Below are 25,643 nucleotides of genomic sequence, written 5' to 3'. Positions count from 1 at the left end.
AAGTAAAAGTTGTTTTGTTCTTTCAGACCTAATGCCACCTTTACATCTCTGGCCATTTCATAATGATGTCGTATGGACTTAATGAAGAAGTACACATTGAATGAATGCAATGGGTAGATCTTAATCTTTGTTAAAATGCTTTTTTCTTTTGCTGAGGAATCTCTTTTGACTCCCGTTTATTTATAGGCAAGTGTTTATGTGCTGGAAATGGAAGTTACCAGCTGTTTCTATAGTTTCATTCACTGTCTCTGAACGGCAGGTAAGTGATCCTGCCTGCCTGCCTACCGTAGTTCCTCCTATCCGTGATTTCACCTTCGGCAGCTTCAGTCACCCGTGGTCCACGGCGGTCTGGAAGCAAGTGCTGCTCCTTCTGATGTGTCAGCAGGTCAAGAGTAGCCTAACTGTCCATCACAACACCCTAACCTCACTGCATCTCCTCACGTAGGCCTGTTATCATCTCACACCATTGCAAAAGGAGGGTCCAGGAAGATGTGTTAGAGACCGCATTCACATAACCTGTCAGGGCACACTGTTATAATTGTTCTCTTTTAGTATCATTGATCTCTTCCTATGCTGCTTCTTCTTTTTTTTTTTTTTTAATAAATTAAACTTTATCAGATGCATGTAAAGGAAAAAACATCAGAGGTATGTAAAGGAAAAAAACATAGTACATAGCGGGTTTGGAACTGTCCATGGTCCAACATCTCCTAGGGGTCTTGGAACATATGCCCCATAGATAAGGGGGGACTGCTGCGGTAAGAAGCTGACCTGCCCCAAGCTTTAGGTGTTTATTGTGCAAGCTCAAGAGGATGGGAACTCATGGCTGAAATAAGCTCTAATCAAGGAGTACTAAAGACCACAAGACACTCTATGGTTCAAGAGGTGACCAGCCTGTGACTTTCGGAGCTGTTAACCTGTTTTAAATTTTATGGTGTGTGGAAAAGATCAAAAGGGAGGGGCAGTGCCAATTGTGTGTGGTGGTTTTTCCCCCCCAAACCAGTTCAGCAGTTATTTACCTTTCAAGCAATTAACATAATTACCATTATGCTAAAAAGTAATTTTGGAAAGTTCTGCCCTGAGCTCGTATGACTCCACCGGGACAGTTTTAGTTGGGACTTATCTTTTTGATGGAAGCCTAATTGCAATTTTGGCTTTGTGCACACAAACAGAAGCAGCTAATTGTTTAGGCAAATAGCAGATTAATTTAAATATGCATCCCTAATAAAACAAAAATGGTATCCATTATGGTCCTTGTTCCCATGACGAGGAATATAAATATTCTGTGTGAGTACCATTAGGCAGAGGTCTTAAGGATTGTCGACATTATTTCACAGTGGTAGCACTTTCCCGATATCGAGTAATCTTTACAAAAGCTAACATAAATCAGTTTAAACTCATTTAGATCCCATTTCCACTATGTGCAGTTTCATTACCACACTCTGGCTGGCCTCCTCTGGGAGGTGGGAGGGGCACGTTGCAAACTGGCATGGGTGCCCATCCGCAGCTGCTGAGCAGGGTTTATGTCTCCTCCGAAGACTGGCCGTCGTTACTCATGTCATTGTTAACGACTGTTCCTAGTCTAGGGTGAGCTCGGTGTTCCTTCAGCCCTGCTGCTGCTTGTCGAGGTGGAGGGTGCTGAGCCCATCGAGCAGGTGGGACTGCCAAGCCCCACTCCTGTCTCCGTGATTGGGCTGATGGCCCTCGCTCATTGTGCTCTTCCAGATTTTCTGAGAGATGCTTTTTATTCTTTTGTCTGCATCCTTTTCATATTTTTCATGAATGAGGCCGTATTGTTGGGAGCTCAGCGCTACCTCGGAGTTAAACATCTTATCCAGCTATTGAGGTCTTGTCAGGGAGAAAGAAAGACACCTGCTCTTCTTTGAGTTTTCCCGGTGTGGGGCAAATGGGAGCTGTAAGCTCTGGCTCTTAGGGATTATGTCTTGTTCAGGAAATGATAGCAATGACCTGCTTTTTAAGTCACTACTGAAGAACTATTTAGATCCTCCCTTTACATTTGCTAAGGCCTTTTGTTTCACCTTGGCCTGGCTTGCAGGATAAATGTAGTAGACACTTTTGGGGGTATCTTCTCGCTCCAGTGAACCTCCTTAGCCTCTGTAGGAGTGGGCACATTCATAGTTTTTGAATTAGTCTCTGGCCTCAGTTGGGCAGGAATGGGGACCGTGGGCTCTGGGGACAGCTAATTCATGGACTGGGATGAGCCATTTGGGCCTCACACTTTAAATCTTGGTTGTGTGCTTGGAGTAGAAGACCTGGGGCACCCGGATGGCTCAGTCATTAAGCCTTTGGCTCAGGTCATAATCCCAAGGTCCTGGGATCGAGCCCCACATCAGGCTCCTTGCTCAGCAGGAAGCCTGCTTCTCCCTCTCCCGTTCCCCCTGCTTCTTTTCCTTCTCCCGCTGTTTCTCTCTCTGTCAAATAAATAAAATCTTAAAAAAAAAAAAAAAACCCACAGAGTGGGGAGGAGCAAAAGGTGTTTTGTGGGGAGAAAGGAAAGAATGAAACAGTTGCAGAGAGAAGTGGAGGTGCATCTGTGGTGCACACAGGAGACATACACTGCACTGGTTCTGAATACCTGCCTAGTCCCTGCTTCAGACTCCTTCCAGTCTTCAGCTCTCCTTCGTGCCCTTGGGTTCCATGAAACAGCTCCATTCCTGTTCGGTTGGTTTCCCTTAGGTATTTAAGTGCGTTTCAATGGATTTCTGTTTCTTAGAACCAAACGTCTCTTGCTAAAACCCACAACAAACGTTCGGCAAACCTTTATTGACAGGCAGCCAGTTTCATCAGCCACATCATCAGTGGTATTCTAAATTCACTGACTCTGGGAGTATGGAAGAAAAAGGACACAGTTCTGCCACTTCAGAAGTCCACACATGATCAAGAGCCAAATCCCCATCATTTCTGTTTCTGCGATATAAAACTTGGCCTTTCAAATGAATTTATATCAAAATTTTTAAAAATTACCACCTATTTGACAAGTGACTATACTTGACTACTTATTCCTTAATGTCATCTAATGGTTGTGCACCCAGATCAACTGGAAATGTCTGGAAAAATGAGCTGCCCCTTTGGGGATGTTAAAATAATGTGATGATGTGACAAAAAAGTGCATCTTCCCATTGCGCTTTGTATTATCTGCTGTGTGTTTATTTCTCTCAGATGTGGGTTTTATGAGACTAGAGGTTATATCTTTTCTGTTTGCCCCCAGACAAGATGCTTGGTAGATGGACGAGAATGTTTGCAAAATGCAGTGACTTTCTTGCTCTATTTTGTCTTGTTTGCTGTGGTTTCCTTGGTGCTGGAATAGTGGCTGGCCCAAAGTAGGGCCGTAGCAAACAGTTGTTGAATGTGTCGTTGCATCAATTCCCTTTTGGCTAAATGTTGGCTAACAGGGATGATAATCAGCTACAATATTATAGGACCTTCTTGTAATTCCTGTATTCACTGTTCAAGTCCTTGTAGTTTTGAGATTGTAAAAGTAGCCGTGGTGTAACTATATTAACTAATAGATCATTTATAAGATCAGCTTCCACTCAAACATCTCTCCCTATTCGCTGCTGTATCTGTTCCTGCCCACCCTGCCCATGTGTTTTGGGCCAAGTGTCCAGCAACACAGTTGCAAAGTGGAATTGCAAATCTTGCAAAAGCGGCAGGAGTTAATGTTAGAAGCGATGTTGGAAGAGCACTAGAGGCGGTAATTACATGGGTACATGTACGGGGCAGCTTTTTCTTACTGTTTTAAGTCTCTTTTAAAGATAATTGCCTGCTTGTGCAAAAGTAATAACAATGTACGTGGGATTCATAACATACATAGATGTAAAAAGTATGACAGCAGTAACACAGAGGCTGGCAGGCGGGAAGTGCATTGCGGGGAAGCTCTGATGCTTCACGCGAAGTGGGCCAGTATCACTGGGAGCTAGACTGGTAAGTTAAAGATGAACGCTAAAACCCTAAAATGGCCACTGAGATAACACAACATAGATTTTTAGCTAATGAGCCAACAAGGGAATTAACATGGAATAAACATATACTTAGTTAATCCAAATACCCAGTCTAAAAGAAGGCAGAAAAAGAGAAGATGGGAGCAGAGAATAAGAGGGTTAAATAGCAAAATGGTAGGTTAAACCCATTCCTGCCCATAACCACATTAAAGGAAAATTGTCCAAACACTCCATTTAAAAGAAGGACTAACCATATGCTGTCTACAAGAAATTCATTTCATACATAAAGACACATGGCAAAGAGGACAGAAAAATATATACTGTGCTAATAACACTGTTCAGAAGAAAGCTGGATGCCTATATCCATACCAGACAGAGTAAATCTCAGAGCAAAGAATAGCCCATGGGTAAAAAGGGACATTGCGAACAGCAAAGGGTCAATTCATCCAGAGGACATAACCTTAAATGTTTATGCATCTAAAAGTGGTCTTGGAGGACTGTGCCGTTGACAAGAAAAGATCTAGCCAAGTTTTACACTTCATAGTTGAAGGAAGTAGAATTGACACATGAGGACACTATAGGCATTCAGGAAAGAAGAATGTGGCCATCGAACTGAGGGAACCCTAGAATAGTTTTCCAGAAAGACCCTTCTTAAAATAGCTCTATGAAACTCAACCTTGCAGCACAGGCTATTTTCTTGCATAGGATTCTGTTGGAATAATGATGCCAACAAAACCGAGTAGTTGATTAATAATGAAAAATGTGTTTATAGATAAACTCCATGTGTGCTTAGAATGAGCTGTGGTTGAGGAACTTCCACATTTGGCAGAAGCCAGGCAATTCTATATCATTTACTCATGGAGCTTATAGTTATTTTATGCGCTGTAGATGCAGCCGCACATCCTGCATTTTCCCAGCTAAATCCCAGCCCAGCCTCATCACATACCAAGTGGCTTTGGACCAGTTGTTTAACCACTCGGAGCTTCTTCTCTTTTGTAAAATGAGGATAATGGAAGGGAGCACTCAGTGAGAGGAGACAAATGAAAGTGTCTGAATACTCGAAAGCTTTATGCAAATTACAATTTTTATTTCTCATTCCTGATTATTGTGATGTCTCCGAACAAATGCAAACAAAGGTAATGTTGAAGTATTTGGAGGAGGCACATATTGGAACATGGCTATCTTCTATTTAATGCGTAGAGCCATTGGCATTTTCTGCAGTGTATCTGCTTCTTCTGAGTCAGAGTGGAAAGAATTTGCCAAAATATTCGCCAGGGGAATGTGTTGTGGAGCCTTTTGTGATCTGCTTATCCCCTGAGTTTATCACAATTCTTAGAAAAGAACACTGTTTTCTGTCTGAAGCAACATTTAACTTGAAGAAAGCTCTGCTTTTGTTTGGAATCACCTACTTAGCCTACTGACAGTTGAGAAGTCTTGCAAAGCAGCCCAGATGTGTTATTTTCTTCTGCCTGTATCTATCTAGTGCTCAGTGATGCCTTATAGTAAGTTCCTAAGTTCAAAGCTTGTGCCATTTACAGACAAAGTGCAAGGCAAGAAACAAGAAAGATGGGAAGATGGATTGCAAAGAGAAGAAGAGTGAAAAAGCTTTATCTGTTTTGGGTAATAGGAAGTTATAGAAACTAGGACTGGATTTTTAGATGACCAACAGAGGAAATTTGTGTTATTAATAGATACAATGTACTTAGCAACATGGCAGGCTCTAGAGAACACATAAAAATAAAAGGTAAAATTGGTTGGCCTATCTCCAGACTTTTTTTTTTTTTTTTTTATTTATTTATTTGAGAGAGAGACAGTGAGAGAGAGCATGAGCGAGGAGGAGGTCAGAGGGAGAAGCAGACTCCCCGTGGAACTGGGAGCCCGATGCAGGACTCGATCCTGGGATTCCAGGATCATGACCTGAGCTGAAGGCAGTCGCTTAACCAGCTGAGCCACCGAGGTGCCCTATCTCCAGCCTTTTGTGTGGTTTTTCTCCTTTCATCTGCACGACAGTCCTGTGCGTAGGTAGTGTTACCTTCAGTTTTAGAGATGAAGAGACAGGCTCACAGCTTCAAGTAACTTGCCCATGCCTTTGGCTAGCAAGTGGTAGAGCTGGATTTGAACTCAAATAAGCACAGACTGTGTTATTTCCATACAATCATTTCTCAGTGACTTTTGAAAAATTAGTGGGAATTGGAACCTCCAGCATGAGGCAGACAGTAATTATTTTCTTGAGAGGAAATTATTTTCTTTGAGAGGAAAGAAGTGGGTAGGAATAAGGGGCACCTGGGTGGCTCAGTGGGTTAAGCCTCTTCCTTCGGCTCAGGTCATGATCTCAGGGTCCTGGGATTGAGCCCCACATCGGGCTGTCTGCTCAGCAGGGAGCCTGCTTCGCCCCCCCCCGCCTGCCTCTCTGCCTACTTGTGATCTCCCTCTGTCTCAAATAAATTTTTTAAAAAATTTATTTTAAAAAAAGTGGGTAGGAATGATAAAAAGAATTTTTTTTGCAAGAAAAGAATAAATGGCACCCCAAATGCAGAAAAGTTTATAATTTTTTTTTTTAGATTTATTTATTTTAGAGCATGAGCGGGATGAGGGGCAGAGAGAGAGGGAGTCTTAAGCAGACTCCCTACTGAGCATGGATTCCCCCAACGCAGGGCTCAGTCTCCCAACCCTGAGATCATGACCTGAGCCGAAATCAAGTCAGACACTTAACTGACTGAGCCACCCAGGTGCCCTCAAAGTTTATATTTCTTTCTTTAAAAAAAAAAAAAAGATTTTTATATATTTAAGGGGGAGAGAGAGAGAGAGCACAAGCCAGGGGAAAGGCAGAGGGAGAAGCAGACTCCCCACGGAGAAGGGAGCCCAGTGGCCTGACCCCAGGACCCCGGGATCATGACCTGAGCCAAAGGCAGATGCTTAACCATCCAAGCCACCTGGGTGTCCCAAAAGTTTGTATTTCTGATAGAAGAGTATAAGTTCCTGCAAACGACTGGTGCTCAGGCTCAAGCGTATATCCCAGAGTTGCTGTTCCCCCAAATCTGCATTTCTAAAAAGCCAGCAGTGGATGCTGCCCCTGCTGCTGCTGCTGTTGGCCTGGGGACCACACTTGGATGTCACTACTCTAGACTATTTGAGGAAGGTGGAGACATGGCCAGTATGTGTAAGAGGAGTTCATCTGGGTAGCAGCATTCAGGGAGCTGGAGAGAAGGGTGTATAGGTAGAAATCAAGGTGTTTTTTTTGTTTTTTTTGTTTTTTAAGATTTTATTTATTTATTTGACAGAGATCACAAGTAGGCAGAGAGGCAAGCAGAGAGAGAGGAGAAAGCAGGCTCTCCACGGAGCAGAGAGCCCGATGCGGGGCTCGATCCCAGGACCCTGGGATCATGACCTGAGCCGAAGGCAGAGGCATTAACCCACTGAGCCACCCAGGCGCCCCAGAAATCAAGGTTTTTAATAAGTGTGGGATAGTCAGGCTCATGTTTTATAATGATGCAAAAGAAAGCACCTCTCTTCCCAGTGGCTGGAAGAGGGTTGTGTATGGAAGGATGAAATGCAAGAATCTTGTAGAGTGTAGGTTAATGGCTGTTTTCAGATCTGGCAAGCATCTAGAGCAGTGCCCTGTCTATAACATACTCAGTAATTGTTTGCAGTATGTCTCACACCTGTTAGAATGGCTGTCATCAAAGACCAGTGATGACAAATGCTGGTGAGAATGTGGGGAGAAAGGATCCCTAATGCACAGCTGGTGGGAATGGAAATTGGTGCAGCCACTGCGGAAAACAACATGGAAGTTCCTCAAAAAAATGTAGAACTACCAGATGAGCCAACAATTCCACTTCTTGGTATTTATACAAAGGAAATGAAATCACTATCCCAAAGAGCTATCTATACCCTCATGTTCCCTGCAGCATTATGCACAATACCAGAGACATGGGAACAACCAAAGTGTCTTTTGAGAGATGGATAAAGGAAATTTGGTATTCATATACAATGGAATACTATTCAGCCCTAAAAAGAAGGAAATCCTGCTATTTGCAACAATATGGGTGAGCCCTGAGGGCATTATGCTAAGTGAAATAAGTCAGAGGAAAACAAATACTGTATCATCTCACTCCTGTGGAATCTAAACAAACAAACAAAAAACCAAACTCAGCACAGATTTGTGATTCTTGGGTAGGGGAAATGGGTGAAGGTGGCCAAAAGGTGTACAAACTCCCAATTGTATGATAAATAAGCTCTGGGGATCTAATACACAACATGGTGACTATCATGAATACTGTCTTGTATATTTGAAAGTTGCTGAGAGAAGATCTATTTTTTTTTAATTTTTTTTTAAAGATTTTATTTATTTGACAGAGAGAGAAAGCACAAGCAGGCAGAGCAGCAGGCAGAGGGAGAAGCAGGCAGTCACTTAACCAACTGAGCCACTCAGGCGCCCTCTTAGAGTAGATCTTAAAAGTTCTAATAAGGAAAGAGAAATTTGTTAACTATGCAAGGTGATGGATGATAACTAAATTTTGATCATTTTACAATAAATGCATGTATCAAATCATTATGTTGCTAACTTAAACTGATACAATGTTGTATGTCAGCTGTATCAATAAAACTGGGGAGTAATTGTTTGTTGCATGAATGGACAGTTAGGATGAAGAGTTCTGTATGTTAGGGGTGCCTGGGTGGCTCAGTCAGTTCAGTGTCTGCCTTCAGCTCAGGTCATGATCCCAGGTTTCTGGGAATGAGCCCCGCGTTGGGCTCCCTGCTCCGCGGGGAGACTGCTTCTGCCTCCTCTTCTGCCTGCCACTGCCTGCCACAAGCACTGCTTGTGCTCTCTCTTTCAAATAAATAAAAATAAATAAAATCTTAAAAAAAATTTTTTCCCGTATGTTAGAAATATTTAAGGGGAACCTGGGTTGCTCAGTTGGTTAGGTGTCCAACTCTTGATTTCAGCTTAGGTCATGATCTCAGGGTCCTGAAATCCAGCCCCATGTGGGGCTCTGCACTCAGCAGGGAGTCTGATTGAGATCCTCTCACTCTCCCCGTACTTGCATGCTCATGCTCTCTCTCTCCTCTCTAAAATAAGTAAAATCTGAAAAAAAAAAAAATTCAGCAATTGATATATATCCTCCCATTCTTTTTTTAAGTCTTTCTCATAAAAACATTTTCTAAAATTTTTATTTTTGGTCAAAATAATTTTGGGAAAAATCTTCAGAATATACAAATGATATACAGTAAAATGCCCTCCTATTCTTGTCTCTTCTCCTTGGTTTCTTTCCTTCAAGGCCAATCATTAATTAAGTTTCTTGTGTATCCTTCCATACACAGCGATAGTCCTCGTAAGTGTGTGTGTGTGTGTGTGTGTGTAAATTTTTAAAACACAAAAGTAGTTTAGCATACTATACCACTATTCTGTCCTTTACTCTTTTTCGTTTAGTAATACATTTTGTTGATCATTTCATATAGCTTATATATAAGGCTGACTCAGTCTTGTTTAACTGGTCATTTTATTTAAATTTCAAACTGTGGTGGGCATTTAGATAGCTTCTAATCTGTTGGCATAATTAAAAACATTACAGTGACTGTCCATATACATTTGTAATTTGGTAAATATTATCAAATTGCCTCTATAGAGTTGGGTGAATTAGTTTACATCCCCAGCAACCATTTAAGATAGAGCCTGTTTCCGCATATCTGCAACAACAAAATGTTTATGAAATTGTCCATTTGTCAATTTGATGAAAATAATACACTATGATCATTTTCATTTGTATTTTTCTAATTGTGAGTGAAATTTTGCATTTTTCTTATGTTTATGTATCAGTTGGATTTCTTTTTTCTGTGACCAGGATGCTCATGTCCTTTGCTCACTTCCTAATTACTTTTTTTCCTTATTGAATCTTAGAAGCTCTTTATTAAGGAAATTGACCCTTTGTTATATGTGATGCAGACTTGGGGCGCCTGGGTGGCTCAGTCATTAGGCGTCTGCCTTTGGCTCAGGTCATGATCCCAGGGTTCTGGGATCAAGCCCCACATTGAGCTCCCTGCTTGGTGGGAGGCCTGCTTCTCCCTCTCCCACACACTCTGCTTGGATTCCCTCTCTCGCTCTGTCAAATACATAAATAAAATCTTTTTTAAAAAATGTGATGCAAACTTATCATTTACCTTTTAGTTTTCTTTGTAGTGAACAATTGTTTTTTTTGTTTTTTAAAGATTTTGTTAATCTCTTTGACAGACAGAGATCACAAGCAGGCAGAGAGAGGAAGGGAAGCAGGCTCTCTGCTGAGTAGAGAAGGCCCAATGAGGGCCTATCCCAGGACCCCAGGATCAAGACCTGGTCGAAGGCAGAGGCTTTAACCCACTAAGCCACCCAGGCACCCCTGAACAATTGTTTTTAAAATTGTGAATTTACAATTGTTACCTGTGTTTTGTTTGTTTGTTTGTTTTTCCTACATAGGATTTCTTAATATTTGGGATCTAAGGACTGGAAAGTATCCTGTCCATCGTTTCGAGCATGATGCAAGAATACAAGCACTCGCCCTCAGCCAGGACGACGCAACTGTGGCCACGGCTTCTGCTTTTGACGTTGTGATGTTACGCCCCAGTGAGGAGGGGTATTGGCAAATCACTGCCGAATTTGAAGTTCAGAAACTGGTAAGTTTTTGGTCTGGTCACTGTATTCTCCGTTGTTGAAATCTCCAGGTCTAATACAGACAGATAGTAATGATGTCGGCAACTCCCATTCACTCGGGGCTTCATGGACACCTTACATTTCTAAATCTCATGGCAGTCTTGCAAAATAGATTGTATCTTTCCCCCATTTACCAGAAAGCCAGGAGGGGCTTAGAGCAGTGAACCGACTTGCCCCATATCTCAGCGCTAAGAAGCTGTGCTGGAAACCTCAGGGCTGACTTCCAGGCTAGTGTTTCTCGTTACTGGGGTCTTTGACTTCCTTCACGTTCATAGGACATTCACCCCTGGAAATCTGAGCTTGGTTTCTGGCCTATCATATAAGTGAAAATGAATTCAGTCATATCCTGCCAGTCCATATGGGAAGGAAGATTTCCATCCTGCACTTTCTTCACCTAAGATTTTCTCACCTGGAATTAAGAGTAGCTCCTGAGTGAAAATAAATTTCAGTCCGCGTTAATTGGGTAGCTGTGTTCCAGGATGTCATGCGTGAAGCTCGGCCAGCCTGAAGAGTTCTTTCACATAGAGCCTGTTTCCGAGTCCATTTGTATGTGAGCCTCCACGGTTATATGGTGGGAGATGATTTTGTGGTAAGAAGGAAGAGCTTAAATCTGTGCTAAATTTGGATTTAATTTAACCTTGATTTTAGCACTAGTGGGAGAGCAAACAGAAAAGCCAATTTTGAATAATGAATTGGTGGTCTGACCTGGAACAGATCCTGTTCTCCCTTTTCCCCCCTGATGGAGCTCTTGTTAGGCTTGAGTAACTAAAAAGCCCTTGGCGTCCCCACGTCCCCTCCATAAGCTCTTGTCCCTCTAGTGAGCAATTCCTGCAGTTTCAGTGGTGGTTCCCCGAAACTGCCTGTTGCTCCTCTTGGAGTTTTATTAGAGAAATGTAGAAGTACCATCTCTTTGTTTGTTCTCGAAACTACCATAGTGCTTATCATTTGGACTCTGCCTAAAGAATATTCTAGATGAGCAATAATTATATGAATTCGACAGTTACTTAAGATTTGAGTTCCTCTGTAAAGTGTAAATCCTGCCTTGGCAATAAGGTGGCCCCCTGGCATAGACTGGAAGCTTTTTAAAGTAGTTTACAGCTGCTGGCAAATGGCACAGCCACAGTCGATCTGAGCTTCTTGGTCTGTCAAAAATCCAACAGTAAAGTGAAATTAAATGGCTAGACTGAGGATGTTGATTTTAGGAAAATAAGAAATGAGTTTTAGAATAGGGGAGAGAGGAAGGAGGCAACCACTGCTGGAGGCATGTGTTATTATGCTTTTTATGTGTTATTTCTCATCCTGGATGAGGGGTTGCCACAGAATGTGCTGTCACTGAAAAAGGCACCTCCTGGCCTGTGAAAGCCGGGCCATTTTTGTCTTTCCCAGATAGGCTCCCTGAATCACAATGGCAGTGTTCCCCGATTGGTACTACTGGCCTAGAATGTCTGTCCTTTGTCATGAGTTCTTGGCTGGGGACGTGGGGCCGCCACTCACACTCTTGGGCCAGAGGATTAGCAGAATCACCCGGATGTTTACTCTCTCTCAAGCTCCTCTGGACAGTCCCTGGGATGCAGGCTTTTGAACTCCTTTGGCTTATTGTCAGGGCAGTGCTGTCCCTTTCCACAGTGGTTTTCATAATTACACAGCATGGCACACCTTCTGCTTTTGTACTCTCCCATTTTACTCAAGGTGAAAACCTGGTGTAAACTGTGCTCAGGAGACATGTGCCACTCAGGGACATAGAAAAGCAAATTATTCCTGAAGGGAGCACCTCATGCTCCTGCAGATTAGAGAAAGTGGTTGCAATAATGCAGTCAGGAGTAGTGAAGGGGCCTTTCTACCCTTGATGACCTTGAAGCCAGCAGAGGACAGATACCTCAGGTACTTTTAGCCTTTTAGCAACACATTTTTGGTATTTGCACAAATGTTAAAATGTGAATGGTGCTAATTTGGAACTGAATGGATTTTTTTCAGTTTCTTATAAAAAAAAAAAACCCTTTATTTTTTGAATAGTTATTATACCCTCATGGTTCAGAATTTAAAAGATAGAGTAAGGTTTACAGGGTGAAATCTCTCTTCCACCCCATCAAAGAACTCTGTTCCCTTTTTGAAAGTAGCCAATATTATCAGATTTATATTTGCATAAGTCACATACGTGCTGTGGTCCCTCTGGCCCCCCGTCACGCACAGTAGCACACTGTGAATGCTGTTACCTTGCTTCCTTGCTTTTTTCCCCCCAAATGTATCTTGGAGATGATTCCATTTATATCAGTTTATAAAGAATGCTTCATGCTTTTTTTTTCTGTGGCTGCATAGTATTCCAACGCATAGATGTATTGTTAATTAGTCCCTTGGTTAGGCATGTTTAGGTTTTCCCAATTTTTAGCTAAGACAACATAGTAAATAGTAAATAACCTTGTACACAATTGTTTTGCCTGTATGTGAGTTTACTTGTAAGTAAATTCCTAGGGCTGACTTGCTGGTTCAGAGCGAATGTGCGTTTGACATTGTGATAAGTATTGCCAGATGTCCCTCTAGAGAGGTTGGAACAGATTATATCCCACCAACCGTAAGTGGGATCTGCAAGTATGGTTGTCCCCCCACTCCATTTCCAGACCGGTGTCCTATCAGGCTAATTGATCTTTGCTGATATGACTGGTGAAAATGGTATCTTGGCGAATTACTTCATATTTCTCTTATCGGAAATGTATGCTGTTTTGTTTTTTTTTTTAACAAAGAGCAACTTTTTATTAGTGTAAGAACTATGTTCTCATTTTCTGTGACCTTGTGACCCTTTGCCCATCTTTTTCTGTCAGGTTGCTGGTCTTACTGACATAGAGGAGGGATTGTATATTTTTGACCAAGTCAGGATGAACCATGGGTGAGACCTGATGGACTCCATAACTCTTATCCTTTCACAGGTTGACTACCTTGAAATAGTTCCAGATACTGAAAGATACCCTGTGGCAGTGGCCACGGCTGGAGATCTGGTATACCTGCTAAAAGCTGAAGACTCTGCCAGAACCCTCCATTATGTCTATGGCCAGCCCGTCACATGTCTGGATGTCTCGGCCAGCCAGGCTGCTTTCGGTGTGAAGAGTCTAGGATGGGTATACGAAGGAAACAAGGTACAAAAAGAGTAAGACGTATAAGGAACAAAAAAGAACATCAACTTTTATTTTTTTGAAGACAATTAAAAAATTAAAGCTGTCTGATAAATTTTTAAGGTATATTCAGGCAATATATATTCAGCATGGTAAAAAAATAAGAAACTTCAAGCACTTCTGAAGGCTGTAAAATGAAAGTAATTGTTTCCTTTCTCGTTCCTTCCCCCAACCCCACTCCACAGAAGAAACTATTAAACAGTTTTTAGGTATCCATCTAGAAGAATTTCATGCATTTATAGAGACATTTATACACTAAAAAATGAGATCATAGTATACATACCGTCCTGTACTCAACATTTTCATTCAGTAATATATCTCGGAGAGCGTTCCCTGTCAGCACATACCATGCTCCTTCTCGCTAGGGTTCCAGCGTATGCTTATGGCCCATGTCTATTTATCCAGCCCCGCTCACGGATGGGCAGTCGGGTCGTTTTCACTGTTGGCTGTTACAGACCGCACTACGATGTGTACTGCAGCTTCTGAAAGTCTTGTGTAGTAGATCTCTAGGATAAATTCTTAGCAGTTACATTGCTTGGCCAGAGGGTGTGTGCACTTAAGACAATGATGGACTTTGCCAAATTGCCCTCTAAAAGGGTTGCAGCAAAATTTCTCACCAGTAGTGCATAAAAGTGCCTTCTGATAATCTTTGAGTCAAAATTAAGGAGACAGGTTTTTTAATTGACTAAATTTTACCACTACCTAGCATTTTACTATCCTGACTATAGGCCAAGTACTTGGTCGTAAAGCTGATTTATCTCTCTCTCTTCCAGTGGAATTAGGGGAGAAAGGGATCAAGTTTTGTTTTGTTTTGTTTTGTTTTTCTCCAATTTGCCCGCTCTTGACCCTGCTGGCAGTAGGTGCAGTCCTTGGGAAGGAACTTCCCTGAGCCAGCGGCTCCTCTGACGACATAGCTTCTCCTTCAGGAAGGAGGCTCTCTTCCACAGAGCAGCATTATGACCCGGAGAAAAGCCAGGCTCTGGATGCACACAGCCGAATTTCAGTTCCACTTCTGTAGTAACCTACTGCCCTGTGGGACCTTCACCCTTTTAGGCCTCTGTTTTCTCATTGGTAAAAGGGAGTTCTGAATAGTAGCTACTTTATAAAATGGTAGGGTTTGATGAAAATCTGTGCGTAAAGCTTTAAGCATAGTGCCTAGCATGTGAGCATGACCATCATGGTGCTTCCTGTTTCTTTCCTCCACTCATAGTTTATGTCTGGCCTCCGGTTGTGATTTTAATATCTTGTTTCCCCTGTGTATAGTCCCCTCTAAGATCAAATCTCGTTCATCAAGGTGTTCGCTGGTTTTGCGACTTAGTAAACGTGCAAAGAATTGAAGCATCCCGGATTGCAGTGAGCTATTCTTTGTTCAGGAAGACACATAAAGCAGTCAAAGATACTTGTGGCTTTTTGCAACCTCACTGAGACAACGGACTCCCTTTGTGCTCCAGTTGGCCTGTTTTGTGGGAGCACACTCAGCACAGCTTAGCTGGAAAGATAGATTGAGGATGATTTAACTCCAGTGCTGTGCCTTCCTGGGAGGTGGGGGAGGGGAGAGCAGTTGATTTCCTAAGGCAGTTTCCTTTCTTGCTTTGAAAAAACCTTCTTTTCTGGTCCCCGGTGAGCTCATTTATTGAGAGAAGAGAGACTGTTTGCCTTCTAAGTTTTCATCTATCATACTTTCAAGTTTGGTTATCTCCTTTATGTCTCAGGTTCTCAGTCTAGTGAGGTGATAGTTATATTTAGCACTAGCCTGGCTTAAATTTGTCCTATTTTAATAAATTTTTCATAGGCAGGTCCTCTTTCTCTTTGACTTAACTGTGTGGATGTATTTGAGAAACCAGTAAAGGGATATTTCAGCACAAAATTAGAGAGGGTGTGTCCTTTGGATATCAATGGAAAGAAGTGCTGTTTTGGATATCTCGGGTTTTTCAACCCCATTAAAAGCACTAATTAGGGGGACTGCATGGCTCAGTCGGTTGAAAATCTGCCTTCGGCTCTGGTCATGATCCCAGGATCCTGGTATCAAGCCCTACATCAGGCTTCCTGCTCAGCAGGGAGCCTGCTTCTCCCTGTCTTCCCTGCTGATGCTCTTTCTCTCTCTCTCTCTCTCTGGCTATCTCTGTCACTATCTCTGTCTCTCTCTCAAATAAATAAAATCTAAAAAAATAAAAGCACTAATTATTGGAATCAGCTGATTAACCCACTGATTTTATGAAAATTCACTTTTAAAAGTTTGTAGTCCCTCAAGTCATTACCTGGTATTTTTCATTGGTGTTTTAAAATGAAGAATGGAGATTAATTTGCTACAGGAATGTGTCTCAGCATCTCTTTGAATCTGATAGTACCATTAGTCATCCAAATATTATGTGAGCACAGCTCCAAACCCTCCAACACTTTTGTGGGTGGATGGCTGGTGGTTGTTAGTAGTGCCGTAATAACTTTGCATTGAGATGTTTCTCCAGCATGAATGCCACCCACTGGAACGTGAGGGAGGCCACGCTATATCTATGAAATTTTCCCCAGTTTTGAGGAGGCAGCACTTTCCATCTGATTGTGTTCAATGAATTCTCTGCTTGTTTGAGAAAAACCTGCATTTTTAGGAAACTAGTTGTCCTGTAACATTTCTGGGTGAACTAAGCCATGTCATGGGTGGCTCTATAAGATTTTGGTATCCTCCTGCTATCCTATAATATAATATCATAATTCCCAAACAGTCTTATGTGCAGTGCTCAGTGTCACTGTGCTTACGCTGTGAATACGATGTTTGGGCTCTATTTGCTTTGGCCCGGCAGCATGTGGCCCAGCACATTTTATTAGGTTGGTGTGAGACTATTAGCAGGAGAGTTTGCCTGCGGCTAAATGCACGTGGGGGTTTGTGTCTTTGCCTCTGGCCCGTGTATTTAGGATTCAGATGAAGGCTTTATGAGAACAGGGTTTGGTTTATCTTCGTTTGTACTGATACAGAACTGGGGTTTAGCTATAATCCGTTATTGATTAACTGTGATCAAAGCGGATAGTGAAGTCCAAATGTTGATACAGAATTTGAGTCAGCGACCAGAATTTCCCTAACCTGTAGAAGTGTCCCAGCAGTGTTATTTGTGTTTAGTTGGAGAATATCCTTACACCATGTGATAATCACATTAGCATTTTATAGGATCCACAGCTATCTGAGCATCAAGTAATAATGTTTTCGAATCCATCCGTTCATACATCTAGCTAGCCAGCCGGACGCATGCTGGGCGCGGAGAGTTACAGAACACCAGTTGTGTTCCTGGCATTGGCACGTTACAACGGCATTCTGCACAGGCTTCAGCAAATTGGCACTTGTAGAACCTAGCCCTGTTAATACACGTAGTCTCCTAAGGAAATGAAACCAAGGAACATCACACAAATGTATCTAATCTCAGGGCACCTGGGTGGCTCAGGTGGTTAAGCAAGTGAAACAACTCTTGATTTCTGCTCAGGTCATGAACTCAGGGTGGTAAGATCAAGCCCCGCGTCAGGCTCCGTGCTGGGCATGGAGCCTACTTATGATTCTCTCTCTCCCTGCTCCTTTGCCCCTCCCCTGCCTCATGCGTGGACGCATGCTTTCTCTCTCCCTCTCTCTCAAAAAAGTAAGGTATTTAGTCTTAAGAAAAGGCTTGTAAATACAGCTGGTGGTTCAGCTATTTCCAGCTCAGGTAGGAAGGATCAGAGAGAAAGCTCTGGTCCCTCTTGGTCTGCCTGTGCGCAGGGATCCCCAGGCTTACAGGCTCTAGAGTTTTGATATTGCCTTCTTGGGCTCCTCACTTCAGTGGCATACATGACCTGAAAGGTGGCCGTTGCTAAGTGGCATGTGATGATGAGGAAAGACAAGTGTAGTTGTAATTACTCCGGCCTCCATTGTGCTGCAGTGTGGAAATCAGTGTCAACTCTGTTGCTAACCCTGTAAAGTATGTTTTTATGTCTCACATTTCCTGAATCTGTCAAAAACACTTCATCCATGAAAATGGTATTTATGATACCATATTATCTTTATTAATTCTTTTGCTGCTTGAATTAAATTTTTGCTCTCAAAGGTAGAGGGTTAGAAGATAGAATTGCCTCATTTAAGAGCATTATGTTGACGATGAGTCTCATGCCTCATAAAGGAAAGAGAGAGACCCACTTAGGGCTCTTAGCATCATTCTATGTATTTGGACATATTTCCTAATTTAGTTCTGAAGTACTTGGCATTCGATGGCAGATTGTATTAAGCAGCACGCGGCATGCATCCTAATCAGGGAGATGTGAGTGAAGTAATCCAGAAGGCTGGAACGTGTTTGACAAGGACGCTTGCTTGGCGCTGCTGCCTCAGCTTACATCACGCTGGAAAAGAATTGCTAACGTCTCCTGTGATAATCATTCCCTCTACATGAACGTGAAAGGACTCTGGATTGGTGGCTTGCACTTGTCACGAGTTGAAATATCAGTCAGAGAGAGCCTTTGGAATCAGAAACTCAGCACCTGTGCGTTTGGGCCCCCCTCTCCCATATCTACACTAGAATATGAAACCCATCTTTTGCTCAAGGTTCTATTCCAGAGAACAAAAACTTGGTATTTTACAAACAGGATGACCAATTTAAATTGAAATTTCCCAGAGTAAATGGCTAATTTCCTTTTCACTCTCATCTTAAAATCTTTAAAATTTTTTATATATACTTTGTTCTTGGAGAAATTTAGGGAAGTAGCTCTTGGAGACCCGTTTTCTTGGGTTACTGAGTCATGCGGACTACCAAAAAGATCCATTTTTGTTATTGAGGTTGCTGCCATTGTTAGTGACTCCTTATTGAACACATGCCGTATGCTAGATTTTTTTTTTTAAGGTTTATTTATGAGAGAGAGAGAGAGCACGAGCACATGCATGTGTGTATGTTGCGGGGAGGGGCAGAAGGAGAGGGAGAGAATCTCAAGCAGACTCCCTGCTGAGCGTGGAACCCGATCCAGGGCCTAATCTCATGACCCTGAGATCATGACCTGAGCCAAAACCCAGAGTTGGACACGTAACTGACTGAGCCCCCTCCACCCCCCAGACACCCCCATGTGCTAGATTTCTGATTGGAACTGAAAACCAAGATGAACCAAACATGACCTCTGCGTGGGGCTTACGATCTTGTGGGCCTTACCAGCAACTTAGCAACACAGAAGTGGCTTTCTCCCCATCAAGAGGAACCGGAGTCCATCTTACTGAAGTTGCTGAATTTCAGAGCAGTGAAAAATTATACAGATAAATAAATGAGGATGGAACATCCAAATGCGTTTTGTACACATTTTAGCGCTGAAATGGTATCAGGAGGCGAGAAAACCGTTCTGTATTGCTAATGAATAATAATAAATTCTCACGTGTTGTGGAAACCCTGAAGCACCCCCATGGCTCTAGGGTTTCTTAGAGCAGAGCATGGAGCCTCTGACTGCAGAGACCTTCACGGCCACCTCTGACAATGCCCTGTGATTATAGTGCGTGACTCCGCAAAAAGCATTTCTTAGCATACTGCTGTTGCTTGTGGAAGCTAAGAGGACTTTAAGGTCTCTAGCGGTCCTGGGCCACTTCTGAGAGCGAGTGACGAAGTCAGAGGAAGGGAATAGAGGGGAAAGTATTTTCAGCTCCAGTCAAGTAGTGGGATAATCGCTGGAGACTCAGCAAGATTCTGGAGTCAGATAAACCTTAGCTGGGTTACTGGCATGCCTCAGGCTCCCCGTTTGGGAAGGGAGAAGACCTGGGAAAGGCAGATAATGTGCTTTGCACCAGCCTGGTGCTCAGTACTTGTCAGGTTCCTCTTTCACCTCCCCACCCCCTAGCTTTAGGTCAGGTTGGAGTTCATCAGGAAAGCCTGGGCAGGAGGCAAGCCCAGGCAGAGGCAGCAGGCCTGAAGGGGAGGAAGTTTGGGGGAGCAGTATTGGGGTGATGCAGGCCACCTGGAACACAGGGACTAGCGGGGGGCAGGGCTAAAGCCATGGTGGTAGTAATAGCGGTCTGTGGCGCTTCACGAGATTCATTTTCCCAAGAACTGTTTTGAAAGAATACGTTTAGAATAGATAAGGGATGGATCAATTTAGCTTCTTACAGAACTAATGGAGTAAGTTAATGTGAATGCTGAGTCACTTTGTGTCAAAGCCTCTGACACATAAAGCCTTATTGGAGAGGGCTGGCACTGTGTCTTAAGCATCTTTTGTCTTCACTTACATGTGCATGATTTTGTACACCAATGACATTTGTGTCATTTTCTAATTGTTAAAAACTTGGACCAGTATTCTTTTTTTTTTTTTAAGATTTTATTTATTTGACAGAGATCACAAGTAGGCAGAGAGGCAGGCAGAGAAAGAGGAGGAAGCAGGCTTCCCGCTGAGCAGAGAGCCCTGTGCAGGGGCTCAGTCCCAGGACCCTGAGACCATGACCTGAGCTGAAGGCAGAGGCTTAAACCACTGAGCTACCCAGGCGCCCCATGGACCAGTATTCTTGAAGCTCTGAGCAAAATTACAAGATGATTACACTGAAGTATATGGCGATCATTGCTTTCTTCTCTTTTGCCTCTTGAATTAGCTTAGAATTTTATTTAGGGCCTATTTTTTTTCTCTTTTTTAATCAAAGTATAGCTGACATATAATGTTATATTAGTTTCAGGTGTATAACTTAGTGATTTGACTGTTCTATACGTTGTGCTGTGCCCACCACAGTAAGTGTAGTCACCATCTGTCACTATACAATGTTATTACACTATTACTGACTATATTCCCTGTGCTGCACTTTTCATTCCCATGACTTATTTATAACTGTAAGTTTGTATCTCTTAATCTCCTTCACCTGTCTGAGAGGATCTACAGATGGCTTGTTAATAGGGCCTAATTTTTCTAATGGCGTTCTTGGTAATTTATGTGGAATTTCCATCCTGGTTTACCATTCCACACCCATGGAAGAATGTGAACTTGGAGTTGACCTTTGTGTTTGTTTCACCTCACAAATAGGTATGGCTTGTGCTCGCTTCGGCAGCACATATACAAATAGGTATGGCTTTGGCTTCTTTGTGACAGATGAGTCTTGGAGTCAATATGGCCCTAGCAGCAACTAGGTTTTGTTAGGGTTAAAAATCAGATTGTTTTTCAGTTGATAAAGATCAAGGGGCGCCAGGAGGGGGCTATGGGAAATATTTGTCTTTGCTCTAGAACTAAAAACAGTAACACTGTAGAATCGACTGCATGCTCTGGTATGTAGATGTCCAGACTGTTGAAACCCATGGGTAGTTTGGCGGAGAGCAGGAGAAAGAAGGCACCCAGAAAATAACCTGTGTGAGTAGAATTTCAGGATAGTTCAGACATTTTATTGTTCTCAAATACACATAGCTTAGACTAACAAAATATTACAAGTTAGAGAACTTTGCTTTTTATTCAATACATAGATGAAATATGATTTATTCATTTACTCAGCACTCCAGTTTCAATGAGGCATCACGTTAGAGTGGGTTAATAATTATAAATTATTGAGTTACAGATGAGTCCTAATGGACGCAAAGTTACTCTTTTAAGCATTCTCTCCGTGTGTTATTAATTTGCAGGGTAAAGGAAAACTCCAGCTCAGTCCAAGTTTGAGGGATCATATTCCAAATTAAGGAATTTGAGCTGAGTAATGAGGTTTATAGTGTATCACAGTGAGGCCAGGAATCCAACAGAGTGTCCCTCACCAGATGTCCACAGTTGCTAGAACCCGTGCATAGGTTAGGTTACATGGCAAAGGGGAGTGAAGGTTGTAGAAGGAAGTAAGGTTGCCAGTGCCATGACCTTAAAATAGGAAGATTGTCCTGGATTATCTGGGTGAGCCCCATGTAATCGCAAGCATCCTTAAAAGTAGAAGAGGGAGGTGGGAGAGGAGGTGATGCCCTGTGAGAAGGTCCTAACTCCCTATTGACGGCTTGGAGATGGAAGGAAGGTTCTAAGAGCCAGGGAATATGGGCAGCTTCCGGAAGCTGGAAAAGGCAAGGAAACGGATTCTTCCCTAGTCTTGACCAGGGAACTAAATGTTAGCCAATGAGACCCACAGTAGGTTTCCAACCTACAGGATTGTAAGATGGTAACAGTTTGTTTCAAAACAAAAACAAAAATAAACAAAAAGAGGAGGTAAGGAATGGACTGAACTGTGGGGTATGCAGAAAGCAGCTCTGCTGGGACATGGGCCCCAACCTCTGCTCGCCTCACCTGCTCCAGAAAGATATATTGATACAGGACTGACTGACTGGACCTCAGCCAAATTCAGTACCCAGATCCTTTGGATCTTTCTAGGTTAGGACCTCTGGTTCAGGCTCCATCTACTCCCCTGGGTGGCCACATTGCCCTGCAGTGTTTCCTTGGAGTGTGAACTCTTGTCTCATGTTCACAAAAATGACATGAAAATAATTGCTCCCAGTCCCTACTCCCTTACTGGTCCCTGCTCTTTCCCCACCTCTGTGCTCTTATACCACCTGTCAGCAAACCTCCTCATGGTCCTGTCAGGCTTTACCAGAGCAGTGGCTCTGTGCTAAGGACTGTGGGTGAGGCCCTGGTGTGCTGGCCTTCAGCCTGGCCCTCAAGACCTGTAGGAGTCAAGTTCCTGCTCTCGTCCCGCACCACCAGAATGAGTCCCTTGCTCCAGCCAGGCCGACTCAGTCCACAACAGGGCATGTCTATTACTAATGGAAGCATTCCCTCTTTCCCTCCTGTCTCTCCGTGTCCTTTCAGGAAAGGTCTGTCCAGAGTCCCACTTACCAGAAGGAGCCTTACTGACTCGCTGGCTCTCAGTGAATACCCTTCTTCTCTGACTTGTGTGGACATGGTCTAAATCTCACCTTTTGGTACTATTACTGCCCAGCACTCTTCTTAACTAGATTAGCGTTAACTGGGAGGCAGGAAGTGAGCATTTACAGCTGATAATACTTCTGTTGTGGTGGAGACTCATTTTTGGCTTGGGAGGCAGTATTGGTATAGTGAGGGGTTCTCAAATGCGAGGCAGCATAGAAATATGTGGATCTCTGGACCCTAGCCCCAAGGGTTCTGAGTCAAGGTTTGGGGTAGGCCTAAGAATCTGCATGTCTGACAGGTGCTGTAATGCTCCTCGTCCTGGGGCCACACTCTGCGCACCATGGGGTAGAGGTTTCAAGAGGGAACATGGGTGTGGAGGCTCAGCACCCAGGTTTGAATCCCGGTTCCACAACCTCATCACTGTAAGTGCTTCCACCTCTCCACACGTCCGTTTCCTCATGTGTACAATGGGTAAAATCCTGTGACCCCCACCATATGGGATTGTGGGGAGCAGGTGAGAGATGGCATCGTGGTAATCTTTTGCACCTAAGAGGACGCTATAAACATTACCCATTATTAAGAACCATTTTTCTTGGAAACCAGAAAGGTAATGTGATATGGTGACAGACACTGACGTAGGGATGGGACTGGCTGGGCTTCGCCACCTGTGTCCTTGGCCGCTTTTGTCACCTGTATAATTGGGGCAAGCTACTGGGCCTCCACTTCTTTGTGCATAAACCGTAGGCAGTAGTATTTGTCTTCCACTTGGTGGTTGTGAGAATCCCATAAAATATTCTGAAAGGATTTATGTGAAGGAATATGAGGATTACTATTAACAGATACTATTTATGTATTCTTTATGTGCAAAGCACTTCTGAGTTCATGTGCATGTGTGGGTGGGTATAGTTGTGAACCACAGCTATAGCGTGGACTGTTCACCCGACACCAAAGGTCCTGAACAGCGCATTTGTTCACTTTCCCCCGTCAGCTGTCCTGTGTGTCCAGGGTCTGATTTTAGCCGTGCTCTGCCTCCCTGCCTTCTTCTAAGCCTTTGTCCAGTCCAGCCCGGGGCCACACTCCAAGTCACCAGCCCAGTCAGACGGGAACCGAGAGCCCGGCTAGTGTGACCACCTGCACAATCCAGTCCGATGTTAAGTTTGTAGGCTTACAGACGCCGTCCCGTAGTCGGCGGCCTCCATTGCCTCCATGTATGCAAGCGGCGGACAGAATAACTTTCTCATGGGCTGGGAGCGGTTACCTGTGGTTGCTGTTTGTGAAGCACTTTGAAACCAGCTGTGCTCTTTGTTACCATGAGGCGAGCTGGGAGCCTAACAGGAGGATAGGAGGATTTTCAGCTTTCGGTGGCATGTTTGCATAATAAGTATGATCTCTTCGTTGGGCTGAACGCTGTGGCGAGGAGCACTTCCTGTCGGTTTTAGGTACCCCTTCACCAGTTCTTTGCAGTCGCATCTCTGTTCCTTATTCTAGCACTAGGACAGAGAGTGTCTAGAGAGAGCCCTCTGCAGCAAAGCAGAGAGCCCTGTTCTGTCCCCTCCACAAGCAGACCTGCCTGCTTTATCATCTCCAGCATCTACGGACGCAGGGCTGAGAGAGCGGGAGAGAGATTTGGATTACGTCTGCCTGCCTTTTCACCCGAGCGTACTCCTGCTCTCTGGGTTCCTTTCAGGTTTAGGTCACAATAGGTGTTGGTTTGGCCTCACTCTGGTCCTTTGTAGACATCTGCCCACGCCACAAAGCCCCCGCGTTTGGCACAGGCCATGGTGATTGGCAGCGCCTTTGCGGGCAGAGTCCAGTCCTGGAACAGCGGGGGGTGCAGGTGCATTGGCACGCGGTGGTGGGGAGCGCACGCGGGCCTTGCCGGCCCAGCGCCTGGCGACACTCGGCAACACCGTCCCGTCCCTGAAATATCTTGGCCTTGTGGGCTTGTCACTCCAATTAAAACTTAAACATGAAAGCAGCCCAGGCTGCTGCTCCCTTTGTGCTGCGTTTGAGTGTGGCCTGTGCCAGCAGCGTGTCATGGAGACTGCAGAGAGGGCGCTGCACTTCAGGGATCCGCGCTCACGCCGGGGTCCGTTCTTCAAGCCTCGCATCTTGCTGGTTGCTGCTGCTAAATGCACCTGGGAGGCAAGTTTCTGTTTGCCAACAGAAAGTCACCTTTGGGATGGCGATGAGAGTCACTGTGCACATGTTCAGAGATACGCCGTGTTACCAAGCCTCCCGCTCTGACTTCTCTCTGGCAAGGGCTTACAAAATAGTCTCTCTGGCTGATTGTCAAAAATTACATCATATCGGAGTAAACTGCTTTTAAATCAGACATCCATTATTCATGTATATTAACTGCTTTTTTATTTTTTTATTGGCTGTTTTGTGTATGATTTACTCTTTTCTCACCAGGCCCCTCCTCCCTCCCCAATTGTCTGTCTTTCTCATCGTTTTTTTAAATCTTAGCTCATCTGTGAATTTATAGAGGCTGTTCACTTAGCTCTGTATGCGAACATGAATATGCAGACCCTGCATTTTTGCAGCGAAATTGTTTACCACGTTATTGCAGGTCATATTTATGTTGGGTCAGAAGAGCAGCTTGGGTCATTTGAGTCATGACTTACCCCAAAGGCTGAGAAGCCTTTTTCTTTTATGATTTTTTTTTAAATGGGCTTTATTGGTCTTGCACTTCAGGATCTGTACTGAATGCAACTGTACTTCCCACTTCTGAAACCGCTAAATATGTTGCCATGAGTGCAAAAGCAAACGGACTTAATTTGTTCATTTGTATGCGTGGAGCAGATCTCTCCCGTAGGTCGGTGGGCCATGGGCCTGTGATCGATAGATACAGGCAGAGACGTGTAGCACTTACTCATTCTTTCATCAAATACATGTTGAGTCCCTCCTTTGTGCCAACCATGGGAACTATCTGTCCACTGCAGACCGTTGCACTGGAGGGTCCCCTGGGCGTCTGGCATCTTTGTGGCTGTGGTGCATTGCCCTGATCCGTGGCACTTGTCTGTTTGGAAGAAGGACTGGACACAG

General features: G+C 43.7%; 1 protein-coding gene across 1 annotated transcript in view; it reads left to right on the top strand.

Annotated features, from left to right (window-relative positions):
- Positions 1-25,643, top strand: part of FBXW8 (F-box and WD repeat domain containing 8) — a 123,692-nt gene that overhangs the window by 71,985 nt on the left and 26,064 nt on the right. The window contains exons 6-7 of the mRNA XM_080822093.1: positions 10,411-10,607; positions 13,566-13,772. Of these exons, the coding sequence (XP_080678219.1) occupies positions 10,411-10,607; positions 13,566-13,772 (404 nt within the window). The remainder of the gene's footprint in view (positions 1-10,410; positions 10,608-13,565; positions 13,773-25,643) is intronic.

The sequence above is a fragment of the Martes martes genome (assembly GCF_963455335.1).
Source record: "Martes martes genome assembly, chromosome: 13".
NCBI lineage: Eukaryota > Metazoa > Chordata > Mammalia > Carnivora > Mustelidae > Martes > Martes martes.
Note: the sequence above shows the minus strand (reverse complement) of the source record. Positions and strands in the feature narration are given on the sequence as shown.